The 17,523-nt window shown below is 43.0% G+C and overlaps 1 protein-coding gene across 7 annotated transcripts; it reads right to left on the reverse strand.

Moving 5' to 3' along the window:
• Positions 1–4,689: 4,689 nt before the first annotated feature.
• Positions 4,690–17,296, reverse strand: LOC106612816 (polypeptide N-acetylgalactosaminyltransferase 17). Of its 7 annotated transcripts, none has more exons than XM_045724604.1 (13): positions 16,586–17,295; positions 15,979–16,388; positions 15,449–15,632; positions 13,065–13,231; positions 10,918–11,113; positions 10,223–10,420; positions 9,941–10,058; positions 9,396–9,581; positions 7,432–7,569; positions 7,135–7,230; positions 5,429–5,590; positions 5,224–5,305; positions 4,846–4,977 (listed from the first exon to the last, which is right to left on the reverse strand). In XM_045724604.1, coding segments are annotated over exons 2-13 (1,767 nt in total). In that variant the 5' UTR covers positions 16,217–16,388; positions 16,586–17,295; the 3' UTR covers positions 4,846–4,975. The 7 variants fall into 7 exon arrangements, with proteins under 7 accessions (XP_045580558.1, XP_045580556.1, XP_014069807.1 ...); XM_045724603.1 differs by having other exon boundaries at positions 4,848–4,977; positions 5,175–5,305; XM_045724602.1 differs by having other exon boundaries at positions 4,690–5,305.
• Positions 17,297–17,523: the final 227 nt, after the last annotated feature.

Genomic DNA, 17,523 nt, shown 5'->3' on the forward strand with positions numbered 1-17,523 from the left:
ATCAGAGGCAGGTGTCTTTCATTGTCTCTGACTGGAAGCCATACTTAGGCAGCCTGTTTTCCTTTGGGTTTTGTGGGTGGTTGTTTTCCGTTTAGTTGTTGTTCCCTGACGGAACTGTTGGTTGTTTGTTATTTTGTTATTGAAGTGTTTTCATTAAAAGGAAGAATGAGCACTATACACGCTGCGCCTTGGTCCCCTTTCATCGACCGCTGTGACAGTTTCTCATTGTCTGAGAGTCCTTTAGGTGCCTTTTGACAAACTCTAAGCTGGAACTCTGGAGCTCTGTCAGAGTCACCATCGGGTTCTTGGTCACCTTCCTGACCAAGGCCCTTCTCCCCTGATTGCTCCTTTTAGCCAAGCGGCCAACTCTAGGAAGAGTCTTGGTTGTTCCAAACTTCTTCCATTTAAGAATGATGGAGGCCACTGTGTTCTTGGGACCATCAATGCTACAGAAATGTTTTGGTACCCTTCCCCAGATCTGTGCTTCGACACAATCCTGTCTTGGCGCTCAACAGATAATTGCTTTTAGCTCATTGCTTGATTTTTGCTCTGACATGCACTGTCAACTGTGGGACCTTGTGTTCCAAATCATGTCCAATCAATTGAATTTACCACAGGTGGAATCCAATCAAGTTGTAGAAACATCTCAAGGATGATCAATGGAAACAGGATGCACCTGAGCTCAGTTTCGAGTCTCATAGCAAAGGGTATGAATACATATGTAAATAAGGTATTTCTGTTTTTTTTTTTTTTTTTTTTTTATTTGCACAAAAAATTAAAACCTGTTGTCGCTTTGTCATTATGGGGTATTGTGTGTAGACTGATGAGGAAAAGGCTGTAACGTACCGAATGTGGAAAAAGTCAAGGGGTCTGAATACTTTCCAAATGCACTGTATGTACTGGCCCAGACAATATTGCAGTAAATGGGATATGGTTGAATTAAGCTATAGTACATGAAAGGTATTTGGAAATGTCAGGAGAATAATCAATGCCTTGTATTGAGATGTCTAACCATCAGAACATGAAATGTTGAAATATAATATTATGATTCTTCTCTATTCTATCTGTATAGAAGGTTTTATGAAATGATGAATGTTCTATCTAAATAATTGTTGGTTTGATTAACTGCACTGTTTGTGGGACATAGATAGTAGTCTTTTATTGGAATTCTGTGTCTTGCCCATGGCAGAAAATCTCCTTTCTTATCACCTTGAAGAGGTTTGCATTAAAGTATGATCAATGAATGTCCCCATTAATTATAACATCATGTTTGGACGGATGGCTCCTCTGTGAGGTTTCCAAGTTTGTTTTATGATGTCAAAGTAAAAGCACTGATTTGTGTGCAATATCATCTTGCAAATACAGTAGGCTACACTGGATTTAATATTGTGGAGACCCCCAATTTAAGCTTAATAGGTGCAAATTCTCACCTCATTCATTATATAATGTATTCTGTCAAACTGGAGTTTGTTCCTTATTTAGCTGTTTTGAGCTGTCACCCTTGTCTGCTTCATTAATGGCACCCTAATACATATGTAGTGCACTCCTATTGACCAGGGTCCATGGGGCTCTAGTCAAAGTAGTGCACTATAGAGGGAATAGTGTGTCATTTGGGACACTACCCTGCCCTAACCCCACAATACACTGTAATACCAGGGTATAGTCTGAACCTTGTGTTGATGAATAAATAAATACATGTTAGACCACATAAAAGGCTCTGGCCTGGGTATACTATACTGTTACAGGGGATGGAGCTGTACTTGCCCTCACAGAATCAGTGCATGTCTTGATCATTAAAATTGATGGTGAATGAGACTGGAAAACTAACAGTCTCACTTCAGTAGCATGGTGTTTGAATTGCACATGTATGTGCTGTATGGACACTACATAAAATGCATAGATATACACAGTGCTTAATTTGAGCCGGATCCTGCCGGAACACCTCTCCATTTTGGACTGTTTTGTTCAGGAAACTATTTGGCCCGATCCGGTACCTCTTGTGGCATGGAAATGTACAAGAAGTACAACGTAAAAATTCGAATGAAAGTTCATTCGAGTTGCTTCTTCCTTAATTCTCCTACCCTCACAAAAAAACGTGAAAAAGTAGATTTTCAGCCCTGGCCTAATATTCTAAGTGTTGATTTGGGTTGGGCCGGCCCGGGTTTATGGTTTGCGCAACATTGTAACCTATGTTTGAGCCCAACGCCTGGCGGTGGCTGTGTGAAAAGCGCGCCATTATCTCTCACATAACTGGAATGAGATTCACTTTGTATGATCTCTCTCCCTCTCTGCTCTGATCGACATGAGCCTGCAACTCTCATCTCTCCGTTGCACTTCATGTATTTCGTTATTGATTCATAGCCGCGGGAAGGGTTCTGAAGGAACTGCAGCAGCCTACAGTCGGGAACGCGCGCCAATATGTCAGTGAAAAAACAGTACGCAGACCAAACAGGCCTTTCGTAATATGTCAAATACAATCGAGGTAAAACACAGGTTGGGAAGCAAATGGCTCCAACAGAAAAGATAAGACTCTATGCTGTAGGTTACAAAAATATTTTATCGATTTCCAAATATTGTTCTACAAAAGAGAGCGAGAGGCAGAGAGGCCAGTTAAACTGGAAAGCATTTTTAGGACTATAATTTCTTCCTCATATTGTAGCCTACAATATGCATCTACACACCTAGGCCTAGGCTATTGATGGATTCAAGACAATGTCGTTTTTGTTGATCTCAGATTCTGTTTGTCAGTGTCAGTAGCCTGCCATTTCGATAATATGTGCTGTATTAAAAAGGATTCTGCCAAGGTCTCCAGTCATGGACCCTAAAAATGCTCCCCATGTGTGCAACTTCTGTAAGTGCCTCTACTCTACTGCTCTATTCTACTACGCAAATGCGATGATATGCATGTAATGCTTTATTATAATGGCGATTTCTTTTCTCATGCGTTCCGGTACCTCAGAACTCCCCAGGTCACCCCCTCTCACGCTCACTTTTTGTTCCGGCACCTCCCGATTTACAAATTTAGCACTGGAATACAGTACATACATATACACACGTGAACTGTGCATGCACACCATTAAAACATGTAGGGGCAGTTTCCCGGACACACATTAAGCCTTGTGCTGGACTAAATAGCAAGATCAATGGAAAATCTCCATTTATAGTGCTTTTAAGTCCAGATTTAAGTTGTATTATTAATAATAGCCTGAATATTATATCTGTAAATACTGAAATCGGTACAAAAGTAAATGGAAAGCATTTATGCAATAAAACATCTCTTTTTTGGTAAATGTTGCTGTATCTCATTGTCTTCCATCAGATATGACTAGTGTTGTTTAGAAGACCACAAAATGGAGGTATAACCAGTACATCAGTATGCTGTAACCCTGGTTGTAAATTATAGATCAGCGCCCATATTTACAAAGCATCTTAGAGTAGGAGTGCCGATCTAGAAGCCATGTTCCGATCCCTGTCCATGTAATCTAAAAGGCTAAACCGATCCTAGTTACAAGGTCAGACAACTGTTATGGAACTGATTACACAGCCTACTGTGGCACTATACTCGCGGAGTCTAGGGTCCCTAGGCGCAAGCCTAATTGTTCTGTAACCTCAATAGGTGTGTGCATTAACATGGAAGTATGAGTGTGTGTTTCCCGGAGGGCAGCGGGCTTGCTTACCGTGGATAGCTCTGGCGTGACTCCGTGGTCGGGCCAGCACAAGCGGGTCGTTGATGTTTAAATTGGTGTGAAATAAATAATACAAAAACAACATGGCATTTCAAACGAAATGTACAAAATAAAATAGGCAGGTGAGAGCACTCTCCTTCAGCTCGCTAGCTCCCTCATTTTTATTTATGATCTAAAAGTTAGAACTGATCCTAGATCAGCATTTCTAATCTGAGGCCTTATGAATACAGGCCCTGGGTCTGTATTCATAACGCGTTTCAAAATAGAAGTGCTGATCTGGGATCAAGTCCCTCTGTCCATGCAATCTTCTTCGTTATGATCTAAATAAGACTAAACTGATCCTAGGTCAGCACTCATGTTCTGAGACGCTTGCGGGCCTCGACTGCCTCCTTGTTTTTAATGGCTGCCTCCTCCTTTACTCCCACAGACACACTACATAGTGAATGTGTTTGTTCTATTCATACCTTAGCCGCATTCTAATGGCTCTGCTAGCAGTATCCTCCGCTGATGCTAGCCAGCTGGGATAAAGCTGAATGGAAAAATGGGACAGTCTCTTTTGAAATCAATTAAAAATGATTTTGGATGCGCTCATTGACAGTGAAAATATATATTTTTTAACAACAGTAAATAAATAGAGGACTAACAAAGGTCACAGTTGTAAATGAGAACTTGTTCTCAACTGGTCCTACCTGGTTAAATAAAGGTGAAATAAAAACAAATAAAAAAAACAAATGAAGAACACAAAGCATGGTGTGTCAGAGATAGTTGTGCTGAATCCGTCACAAAACAGTTTGGTCTTAATGCACTTTTCATATTTGTTTCTTTTCAATTTGGAAATATCTTAATAGGTTGCTGAAAAGGAAGGGCTAAAACCCTTTCAAGAAATCCAAACATTGAAGTTCAATAAATCTGTTGTAGGCTGTGATGGGTTAATATTGTGTCAACTTAATCACCCCATATAGTATTTGAATACACAACTTAAAAAAAAAAAAAAAAATTAAAATACCATCAGACCAGCAGTTTATTGGAAGACAATCTTGGAAAAGTCCAACTGATAACACCAAGTGAATAATTGTAATAATACAGTATGACATCTGATACAATTCAGTACAATAACACTATCTTGGCCAAAGAAGAATTCTGCATCATGCTGTGGCTACTGCTTCATTGTGTTTTTGATGTTCCACCTCTGTCCGGAGCAGGTCTGAAGCACCAGCGAGTGTCCGAAGTAAACGTTAGCCTGTATCACCTCCAGACAGCGACCCGTGGCTCTGTTGATGATCGACTCGTTCTGAAGGACAGAGGAAATAGAATTTTCTCAATTGAGTAGGCTACCTTCATGGGACCTCAGAGTATTCATAAAGCTTCTCAGACTAAAAGTGCTGATCTAAGATCAGTTTAGCCTTTTACATTATAATGAATGGACAGTGGGGGATCTGATTCTAGATTAGCACTCCTACTCTTAGATGCTTTATGATCAACAGTCACCTCCAGGCAGCTTCTATCATTTTTTATTTCCGACTTCACAGGTCCTTACAATGTGGTGTTATTACAGTGTTACAACACAGGGTTAACCTGCGCAGGTCTGGCATGGCAGGGGCTCGCTGCGGCCCTATGCTCTACAGGGAACGAAGAGGAGTAAATAAGTAAGTAAGTAAGTAAGTAACACGGTATAAGATAAACTTAAATGAAAGGAATAAAAAATAAAATTAAAATAAAAACGATGTAAAAGTGAGTCTGACCTGAGAGAAGTGCCATGTGGTCAGCCTGGTGTTGGAGACTTTGTCACAGTTGAGGAGCTGAGGGAAATTGGAGACCTGGTCGTCCATCAGACAGCGTGTTTCGTCCCCTGTACTGCCCAGAGCGCCGAGGAAAAAATGGCCCTCCTTGGTGTACCGACCCAACTGGGAGGAACAGGGATACACTACTGTGAATGGCTGGTCAAGGGTTATCAACAACACTATATGTGTTCTCCCCTGTACTGGCCAGAGCACCCAGGAAGAACTGTCCCTCTTTGATATTGTGACGTAGAAGTCCGTCACTGGCCGCGGGCAGCATTTGGTACTTTAACGCACGCACACATTCATCACTCCTCCCTGCTCCGTTATCAGATAAGTTAACAATGTGGGTCGACACACAAGTTAACGTCTCTATCTTAGTACATACATTTCACACTTACTTCAGTAACCAGTTAGGGTATAAAGACAGGTGTTCATATTTAATATAAGCAATATTTAGTATACTTATCGATGTTATGGATGAGCGCGGTTGTTTGTTCTGTTCCTCTCTCTCTCCATCTCTGTAGCTTCCAGGTATGCTGGATAAGGACCCGAGCTAAGGGAATTGGGCTTACTTTGTAGTGCCTGTCCGGAATGGCTCATTAATGTAAACGGGCATATTGGAAGACACTGTCAGTAGTGATGTAATTTTGTAAATGTTATTTTGTGATGTTGTTTCATAAACGTGTTGCAATGTATATATTTTGGTATGTTTAGATAAATGGAAACTGTATGTTGAATAGGTAATTGCTTAATTAATTAGTGTTAATTGTTCTGAGGGGAGGGGCTACCCCTACAAAAGGAGCCTCTCTTTCAGTTCATGGAGAGGCATTTTGGATTGAGCTGTGGGTGGGGCAGCTTTGTTTTTAAGCTGTCCCATAAGGTATACGTTTGATGGCAGTACTGTTGTTTTGTTCCGGAATCACTATGTAAATAAACACCGTTGCACAGAAGAACTTTTGCGGCTCCGCCATCTTTTTATTTTTTATAGAGGTTAGGTTTTCCAGTTTAGCCTTCTGGCCTACTCTACGTGACAGATATACTGACACAACTGGTAGGAGAGAGACACAGGGAGACCAAATTAAGTGGTGAATGGTAAAGGGCTATCAACAACAACTAGCTGTGTCCTCCTCAACTCAACTGGGAGGAACACACAGAGAGACAAGTTACAGTAGTATATGGCTAAAAAGTCAAAAGTAATCAAATATTTTTATTTCACAAACACTAACAAATTATTTTCTGACACTGAAGTCTGGTAGATTGTTTCGACCGCAGTTGTTGTATTGCGTTTCCGGCAGAGCAAGTTGTTTCTATTTTTTTAAATCAATTGAAATGATTTGTGATATGATATTATATCCGCTCTCATTCAAAGTGGGTCTTAAAAAAATGCATTAACATGATATGATTGAGACATTTTGTCCGCATATTTTATTTTGACTGTAGAACCTGTCATGATATCCGCTACATTTGTGTCACAGGGGCAAAGGACTACATTCTGGTTAAATAAAAAAGTTCCCCTGCAGATTTTTCTCTCACAGCTTGCAGGCACAGTGCCTCTCTAGTGAACCTAGAATGTGTCCCAAATAGCACCCTATTTCCAATATAGCGCAATACTTTTGGTCAAAGGTAGTGCACTAAGTAGGGAATAAGGTGCCAGTTTAATCGGTTACCTGAGGTCCCATTCCGTGACAGGGGTGCAGGGTGGCCGTGTGGTTTACCTTCTCTCCCTGGTCCATACACAGATGGGTCGCTTTGCTACTACGAATCTACAGGGAGGGAGGGAGAGAGAAAGAGAGAGAGAGGGGGGGATGGAGGGGGTAGAGAGAAAGAGAAAAAGACAAAGAGAGAAAGGGTGGGAAACTTTTTATGAGGGGAAAAAGCTACTTGGCTGCTAAAAGCATCTTATGAGTGTTTGATGAGTGTTTAGTAAAATTTGGTGTATAGGCCCTGTCGCCAGTAAAACTCACCTCCCCATAAAAGAGAGTGTTGTTGTACCTCCTCATCTCTGGATAGACGTTGTCCAGGTACCACTCAAAGTTCTTACAATGCAGTGACTTCCTCAAGGCTACCCTCTGAGAGATGTCCCCATAGTCTATCCCATGGTTCTGGAACAGAGAGTGGTTGATTACAGAATGTGTCCCAAATGGCACCCCAAAGTAGCCTAGTGAGCCATCCTGATCTCGCAAGCTTACAATAATGTTTCGCTGTACGGAATTCCAGATGGCTCGCGAGGCTAACACCATAGGGCTCTGGTCAAAAGTAGTGCACTATATGGGGAATGGGGTGCCATTTGAGACGCACACACAATTACAAATATGTAACATTAGCAATGAAATGGATGGTGTACATATACTGCATAATGTAGTAGGATAATGAAGAGATGAATTGAAATAGACTACTGAAAATCTAGGTAGGGGAATAGGCGTTTTATCTGAACATACACTACCGTTCAAAAGTTTGGTGTCACTTAAAAATGTCCTTGTTTTTGAAAGAAAAGTACATTTTTTGTCCATTAAGATAACAAAATTGGTCAGAAATACAGTGTAGACATTGTTAATGTTCTAAATGACTATTGAAGCTGGAAACGGCAGATTTTTTATGGAATATCTTCATATGCGTACGGAGGCCCATTATCAGCAACCATCAGTCCTGTGTTCCAATGGCATGTTGTGTTAGCTAATCCAAGTTTATAATTTTAATTGATCATTAGAAAACCCTTTTGCAATTATGTTAGCACGGCTGAAAACTGTTGTTCTAATTAAAGAAGCAATAAAACTGGCCTTCTATAGACGAGTTGAGTATCTGGAGCATCAGCATTTGTGGGTTCGATTACAGGCTCAAAATGGCCAGAAACAACGACCTTTCTTCTGAAACTCGTCAGTCTATTCTTGTTCTGAGAAATGAAGGCTATTCCATGCGAGGAATTGCCAAGAAACTGAAGATCTCGTACAACGCTGTGTATTACTCCCTTCACAGAACAACGCAAACTGGCTCTAACCAGAATAGAAAGAGGAGTGGGAGGCCCCTGTGCACAACTGAGCAAGAAGACAAGTACATTAGAGTGTCTATTTTGAGAAAGAGACGCCTCACAAGTCCTCAACTGGCAACTTCATTAAATAGTACACACAAAAAACCAGTCTCAACGTCAACAGTGAAGAGGCGACTCCGGGATGCTGACCTTCTAGGCAGAGTTGCAAAGAAAAATCCATATCGCAGACTGGCCAATAAAAGTAAAATATTAAGATGGGCAAAAGAACACAGACACTGGACAGAGGAACTCTGCCTAGAAGGCCAGCATCCCGGAGTCGCCTCTTCACTGTTGACGTTGAGACTGGTGTTTTGCGGGTACTATTTAATGAAGCTGCCAGTTGAGGACTTGTGAGGCGTCTGTAATCGAACCCACAAATGCTGATGCTCCAGATAATCAACTAGTCTAAAGAACACCAGTTTATGGCTTCTTTAATCAGAACAACAATTTTCAGCTGTACTAACATAATTGCAAAAGGGTTTTCTTATGATCAATTAGCCTTTTAAAATGATAAACTTGGATTAGCTAACACAACGTGCCATTGGAACACAGGAGTGATGGTTGCTGACAATGGGCCTCTGTATGCCTATATAGATATTCCATTAAAATCAGCCGTTTCCAGCTACAATAGTCATTTACAACATTAACAATGTCTCCACTGTATTTTTGACCAATTCGATGTTATTTTAATGGAACATTTTTTTGTTGCTTTTCTTTAAAAAACAAGGACATTTCTAAGTGACCCAAAACTTTTGAATGGTAATGTATGTCCGCAAAACTGATCATAGATCAGTGTATAGGGTTCAACTTCACCTCACTCCCTGATCTGGAGTTCTATCTGAACATACATGTTCATATGCCCCCCCCAAAATGACCTCAAATCACTATGTAGGAGCAACTAACCTCCATTGGGATGTTCCAGGCCAGGTAGACATGGGACTTAAACTGGTCCATCCAGACCTCGGCCACGCGCAGGGCATTACGCCGCGTGCTGGAGGCTATGTTGCTGTGGTAAGGCTTCTTCATCCTGGCGATGTGAGCCACTCTGGAGCAGGGCAGCACCTCCATACTGCCCCCACACAGCCACACCTGGTAATGCATGTTGGTGGAGAAATAGTATGAGAACAGAGCACATACCTTCACACAAAACAAATGTTCTGCAGGACTAACACAAATAATTAAGAAAGCAAGTAGACAAACACACGAACAAACAACCCAATGCTTAGCTCTACTCAAAGAACCACAATTACATACTTGCTAAAATAGGACAAAACACAACAAATACAAGATACAGAATGCACTATTCACACACTAGTCACCCTGCCTCTCGCCACCCTAACATACAATAACTGCATCCAAAATGGCACCCTATTCCCTTTATAGTGCACTACTTTTGACCAGAGCCCAATTATGCTCAGCCTTCACAGAGAAATGGGTGCCACACAAACCTTGATCCCCAGTTCGATGTTCTCTCCTCCGTAGACGTCCATGCCAGAGTCCAGCAGCCCCAGGTGCCCAAAGTAGTCCCGGTTCACCACAAAGGAGCAACCAATCATTGCAGGAGTTCTGAGGGGGGAAGTGGGGATAGTGTTTCCCTTATTTTGGCAATTGGGTTCTCTAAATTCAAGTGTTTATTTAGTTGTGTGTATGCGTTTGCGTGCCCCTGTGTATGTGTGTGTGTGTGTGTACTCGTGCGTACACGTGCCCGTGCGTGTGTGTGTATAGCCTACCTAATGGGTGCGGAGGTGTCCCCGTCATCCCACCACTGTTTGGGGGGGTTGATGTACATGCACCACAGCTCCCAATTGTAGCCATGGCCAGAGTTCTCGTAGCGCTCCAGCTCAAAAGTCTCGTGCTTGATGTTATCGATGGAGGGCAGGATGATCCTCTTGTGGTCTTCTTTGATTCTGGTCAGAACCGGCTCAGCCCTGACATAGAGAGACAGAAAGATGAGGCCGGAGGTTTCTTAAGATTTACTGTCTCCTTCTCTCCCTCTCTGCCTCCCTAAGCCTCCAAGTCAGTCCCCCTAGTTCTTCTGAGTTGAGTCAAGTTGAGTTGAGTCAGAAGCAGTTCCCTGTGTAGTGGGTAGTTTTTCTGTGTATTTGTGGGCCCTGGCCAACTCTAGTGTATACATAAGGAACATACCAACACCGTGACTGTACGTGAATACTAGGCCTACTTTTAATACTGTCAGTTGATAAAAGTTTATGGCAATTCAGTTCTTTAGACTATTATTACAAATATGGTCATGCAGATATTCTAGATGGATAGAAGTAGTATGCAATTCTTTCATCTGGAAAATCTCACATTGCTGCTTGACCAACTGCTGAAGTATTCCTTCTGATCCCCCCCTTTAAGTCAAAGTTTATTAAACCATCGATCCCAACAACTGAAAGTTCAAGTTGAAACCCACACATACACTCACCAGGAGGGTGTGAACTCAACGTGGGCATCGAAGAAACCTGTCACCTCGCTACTGGCTGCCTTCCAGCCCTCGATGCGGGCACGGATCAGTCCCTCTCGCTTCTGGTTCCTCACGATTTTCACCATACCTGGGTAACGCTTGTTTACATAATCCTCCAACGGCCCTTTCAGTTGTTCTGGGACACAACCAAATATAACTAAGCAACACACACAGACAAACATAAGCAAGCAGACACACACAGAAGCACACCCACAAACACTTTCAGAAAAACACTTAGGCGCATGTGCACACACACACACACATACACACACACACACACACACACACACACACACACACACACACACACACACACACACACACACACACACACAGAGAGAAGAGATGTATCTGTTTTCATGGGCCCCAGCGTTGCAGTGCTTTCTAACAGTCTCACAACAACACCAGGGGGAGTTGGGTGCTTCCTGAGCTATGGCTTCTGCGCTATGAGCTTTTTCCCCCTGGACACACTCTCAGAACCCCCACAGCCCTCACTCAAACACACACTGGCAGATCTGCTCAATAGTATGCAAATGGAGTCCATTGGCTCCTACATGAACGAGCACGACATCTTCATGCTTGTGATATTTTTAAATGTGGGTCAAAAGAGAAATAAAAGTATTATCCGAGTTTAGACAGTGTCATTCACTCTCGCCTGCCGAACACATGCCCTCACCGTCATTAACAGAACGGCGAGGAAATAGTGCCCGACAGGTGAGGGCGATGGACACTGTCAACCGATTGACCCCGCCTCCCCAGCAGGCCGGAGGCTGGGGCAACACCATGTGCGAGCTAACTAGCTCACTTGTTAGCGACACCGTGTGCTAGCTTGCCAGTTAGCAAGAAAACGGTGTGGCCCCCACCTCCCTCCTGCTGTGTGCCAGAGAAAACCGTGCATGACAGGGGGGGCGAAGGACACTGTCTATCGGAGTCGCCCCCGCCTTCCGCTAGCACAGCAGATGGGAGGATGGATTGACACTGTGTGGTAGCTAACTAGCTAGCTTGCTAGTTAGTGACACCGTGTGCTATCTTGCTAGTTAGCTAGCACACGGTGTTGCCCCCGCCTCCCGTGTACCGGACTAGCTGGCTAAGCTAGCACACAGTGTCCTTCGCTCCCGCCTGCCGAACACCTGCCCTCGCCGTCGTTACCTGAACTGTGGAAAAACAGTGCCCGACAGTCGGGGGTGAAGGTCACTGTCTACCGGTGTACGGCTAGCTAGCTACCATTGTCGCCCCTGCCCCTTCTGTGGGGTTTATCGGCGGCTGGGATCCAACGTTATTGTGCATTAATGCTACCTACTATACTGGAGCACCCCTGCCTCCAGCCTGTCCTAGCTTAAACATTTACAAATAGTATAAAAAGACATTCCTGCAGATGCAGGTATACCCACATGCAGGAATGCCCTTCTCGATGTGCTGGCGGATGTGCAGTGCATGTGTGGCTGAGAGAAGACTTATGCAGACAGTAAGAGGGTCTGTGTTATTTGTTTGCATGCCTCTCCATCTCAACCACTGCAATATCTTATTTCCCCCCCTCCATGATGGATTGCTGCCACCCTGCCGTGCCAGGAATGTGGGGGAAATTGAACCGTTTTTCTCTACTTTTTCTCTTTCCCTCTCTGCCCCTCACTTTCTACTAAACTCCTCCACCCTTACACTCTCTCCCTCTACCCACATCTCTCCCTCTTCCGTTCTATATCCACCTTTCTGCGCCTATAATTGTCTCTCTTCCTCTCTCTAACCACCTCTCTCTCTGCTCACTGCTTACTCTCTTCACAACTGTCCCTCTCCTTGGATGGATTTTGTCAAAAAGACATCTTCTCTTGCCTTGATCTGACTGTCCTGTCCGTGCAGCAAAACAGCTTGTTGGACAAGGAAGTAGAATATAATTTAATTAAATGCATAAACCAAATATATATTGTATCAATGTATATTGGATGTGTGTGTATGTGTTCTCATACCATTTCTTCACCAACATGCCCTTTCAGGTATGAGTGTGTGTGTGTGTGTGTGTGTGTGTGTGTGTGTGTGTGTGTGTGTGTGTGTGTGTGTGTGTGTGTATGGCAGTGTGTGTGTGTGTGTCTGCGTGCCTGTGTATTTCTCCTCACCGTCATCGCTGTAGTCGTCCACCAAGATGATCTCTTTGAGGAGGTGAGCCGGTGTGTGATTGACAGCTGAGTGGACGGAGCGGAGGATTACTGACAACGCCTCATTGACAAAGATGAAGATAAGGGAGATGTTTGGAAGATCCCTGGGGAAGCTGGCCTTTTTACACCTGGAGACCACACACACACACACAAAGACCAATGCAGACACACATGCACACACACACAGAGAGACATACACGCACACATCATTAGCTATTGTCATTAATGACATCAAACATTAATACATCCTTATACATTATAGATAAAGGCAAACGGTGAGTCCATCATTCAATATTCAGGAACATGGTACTTTAACACTCCTATGTAAAGCTAATGTCTTAAGTAGCCCTATATAATAATAATATGTGTATAGTTAAGCAATAAGGCATGGGGGGTGTGGTATATGGCCAATATACCACGGGTAAGAGCTGTTCTTATACACGACGCATCGCAGAGTGCCTGGACACAGCCCTTAGTTGTGGTATATTGGCCATATACCACAAACCCCCAAAGTGCCTTATTGCTATTATAGACTGGTTATCAATGTAATTAGAGCAATATAAATAAATGTTTTGTCATACCCATGGTATACGGTCTGATATACCATGGATGTTAGTCAATCAGCATTCAGGGCTCTAACCACCCAGTTTAAAATACAATGTAGCCCGCCCTTATGGCGGAGGGCTCATGTAAAGTACTACCCAACATTCCAGTGTAGGTTTCCAAGTTTATCACCACCATGCAAGCTGCTTCTTCTCCAAGTCTCTTCTGTACATGTTGATGATGACCTGACACATTTTGGTTTGCAATTGAAAATGAGAACCATGTGCCTCTTCCTGTTCCCCACAATCACGTTTTTCACAAGTCTCAACACACCCCCTCTCCCTAGCCTCCCAGCAAGTACACTGTGGGAGAGAGCGATAGGAAGTCTATTTTTACTGTAGCATTTGTTATAACGAGAGCCAACACTAATGAGAGGAAGTGAGGAATCTGTGGCTGGCTATGTCCTAATAGTTCAAAGTGGCTTTTGTTTTGAAGTTTTTACTCTTCGACTATGTGTCGGTATCTATCCTTCCTCTTATCGCCTTTCCCTCAACTGTGCTGGTCTTAAAGAATTGGACAGTTGAGAGCAAGTCAGCAGTCACTTTCGACTGCTGAGATACATCCGAAGAATTGCGATACAGTACATCCAAGTAAGTAAGGAAAGGATTGGATGATGTTAGTCAATTTCATGGCTCTAACTCCTAGCTCTTTCTGCTGCAGGGCATAGAGAGAGATACCCAATAGAGAGAAGGCTTCCATTGTAGGAGGTAGCTAGACGATACTGTTCTGTTACCAAGCAAAGATATACCAGAAAGAGAAGGCTCCCATTCTAATGTGTTACCATACAAAGAGAAATCACACTCTACATGCATCATGGTCCTCTTAGAGCTCGAAATAGAGAAACTAAATTCCAAATGCGTGTGTCTGTGTGCTAGTAGATGTGAGTGTGGGTGTGTTCCCATTCCCTGCGGCTGCCGGCGGGTGTGTATCACAGCTGGTGGGTGAGCAGAGCTGGGGCGAGGGAGTTCTCATCAGGGGCTTTCAAATGGGGTCTGCCTGCTAACCAGCACAGCATTGGGGACAGATAGAAATGTCTCTTTAGAAAAGTGCGTAAAAGAGCTGCACTGCTAATGTTCAAACATACATTTGTTTCTGTGTGCTGATGGGTTGTGTACACGCACAAACATAATGTGTGTGTGCGTGCGCGCACTTCCGACGTGTGTCCAAGTGTCAATTGCCGCATTAGACTGCAACTTCCATCACAAATAAGACCGCAAAAAACAACAAAGAAAGAGGGATTAGACTACAGAGATAATACTAGATGGTTTTAAGAATATTGTATTTTTAACCACAAAGCTAAGTGGTGCCAAAACAATAACATCTGCTGTCAAATCTTTAATCATGACTCTCTGACCATGGCAACAATCCAGTAGCAGCGAAACAACTAACAGACCAAGGTATACACTACCATGTTTATCACTTCTGATTAGATCATGAGCCCAAGATATGGCTGAGATCCAGAGATGGGTATCAAATAAAACAAAGTGCACACACACACAGACTAACGCTTGCAACTTGCAGCTTACAAACCCAAATGTAATGTTTTGACACAATCCTATGTGGATTGGTCTTTGGAAAACATAAAAGCACATGAAAATTGTAGCGGGTCTATCGTACTGAAACACGGTTGTCAGCTGAGCTATAGTAAGAGTGGCCCTGGTCAAAAGTAATGCTGCACTATATAAGGAATAGAGTGCCGTTATGGGCCAAAAAGAGTGCAATATAGGGTGCCGAAAACTTACTTGCTAGGCCGGAAGTCTGGTATGGACCGGTCCAGTGATATCTTTTGGCTGAGGTAAGCATTGTATCCATATTTCTCCCTCAGTACTTTGGCGTCAGCCTCTTCTTTTGAGGCTAGGGTGGCAGGGAAACCCCCTTTACCTCGCCCCCCAAAACCTTCAATCAGCCCCAGGGACTTGGACAGACCTGAAGTTCACAGTCAAGAAAAGGTCACTATGCTATAACACATTTGCCTCGTTGTTTTGTGAATCATTGACTTTTAACAAAGGAGGTACAGTAGCTGTATACTATATATGTCCCAAATGGCACCATATTCCCTATATAGTGCACTAACCTGTGGGCCCTGGTCAAAAGTAGTAGTACACTAATTATAGAGTGCCATTTGGGAGGATCCATTTGGGAGGATCCTTAGCATCAGCCAATGTAAATAACAGCAATCATGGTAGGTTTTGAGTGACATACAAAGTAACCAATGAGCCATAGTCATTGTTTTTAAGTGGGTAGGCTAGAGTGCTAAAGAGTCATAGCCTACCATTAAGCTGTCTGTAAACCACGTCCTCCAACGACCCGAGTCTCTTTAGCAATACTTCATGACTGATGCTCAAACCTTGAGCAGTGCCGTTAGATCGTGATTGTCTTTTCACATCGTCCTGACCGATGGTTTTTGCTACTCGGGTGTGGGTGCACTTGGTCCAAAGTGTCATGAACCCCGCAACCGCAACCACGTTCAGCACCAATAACACTCTCCATCTTCTTAACACAAAAGCCATTAAAGTTGTTGATGTCCGGTATCCAAATTGCAGTATTTTTGGGGCGATTCAGGACAAATTCAGGAGTCCTCCTCGTTGCGATGTGCAATAAGGTTCAATGTAAATTTGTGTTGATGAAGGCATTTTTTGTATGTATATACTGTAGGCGACATTCCAACTGGAGAAGCTGGTGCTGCAAATCAACAGTAGATAATTGCTACAGTGATCAAATTGAACTGTGTGCGCATTGATAGGCTAGGCTACTATCTGCCGGACGTTTAACAGATAAACAAAGCTGAAACATAGACTCTATTTCAGATTTCGATTGCTCATATTCTAACATAACTTAGGCTAATTACAACGTTTCAATAATAAGCGTTAACCACCTACCATTTCGCATTGGATCAATTTTTAGGCTGCGTCCTCGTTCGGGGTAATTTTGGAGCCTGGTCATGGGCTCTCATACGTGACTTCTCTGTTTAAAATGTATTGTTAGAAGATCGAGCGTAGAAGATGTTAGACAGAGACTAGCATATCTTCAGTTTTGAAGAGTCCGGTTTCTTAAATATTTAAAGAGTCAGAAGGCTATCTCAAGTCTGTCTTTCTTTCTTTGCATCCAGCAGAAGTGGGCTATGACTCTGACCTCGGATCCTCAAAATCATAGCAGATAAATACTGACCACATAAAACGCCTATCCCATGTTTAAGCATTCTCTGTGCAGCTTTGATCCTCCACGTGTAGGAAAAATAATTGTGAGACGTTTTGAGCGGTGCATTGCACGAATAGACTGCTACACAGCCAGCCAGCCAGCCTAAAATATAACCGTCCGCAGAATGCAGCAGCGCCGATGAAAGACACCTCAAATGCAGAACATAAATGCGGATGAAATAATTCCAAACGAGGTGTCGTCTCACATTCGGTCTATTGAAAGTAATGCAAAACGTGTTTCCCCTATACCCGTATTCTCACTGTTTTCTTATTTTGTCGTTTTGTCTAATTTTGCCGAATTATTCAAATGTGCTAGCAAGATAGCGCTTAATAACGGCACGCAGGAAAACAGGGAATGGAGTTCCTAGGAAGAGATTTGTTTTGAGCGTGCCTGGTTAGTGTGCCAGCCAGTCACACAGTGAAGAAAGCAGTTCGTTGATGCAGACTGATGGGCTGAGTTGACTCGCACCAATTATCTGCAATTATGGTGCATTCAAATCATATTTTGTCTGAAACTTTCCTCCCATGATTATTGTAAGCTACTGTAAGCCTATGTCCCAAGCGAAATAATGCATTTGAAATAACATAAAACTGTGATATAATGAACAACATTTCTTCTA

Source organism: Salmo salar, chromosome ssa09, assembly GCF_905237065.1.
Source record: "Salmo salar chromosome ssa09, Ssal_v3.1, whole genome shotgun sequence".
NCBI lineage: Eukaryota > Metazoa > Chordata > Actinopteri > Salmoniformes > Salmonidae > Salmo > Salmo salar.

Coding starts and splice junctions, on each gene's coding strand:
- LOC106612816 (XM_045724600.1), bottom strand. CDS start 16,216: ATGGCTTTTGTGTTAAGAAGATGGAGAGTGTTATTGGTGCTGAACGTG. Junction 9,582..9,940: donor ACATCGAACTGGGGATCAAG/GTTTGTGTGGCA, acceptor ATGCATTACCAG/GTGTGGCTGTGTGGGGGCAG. Junction 7,570..9,395: donor CCTGGAACATCCCAATGGAG/GTTAGTTGCTCC, acceptor TCTCTGTTCCAG/AACCATGGGATAGACTATGG.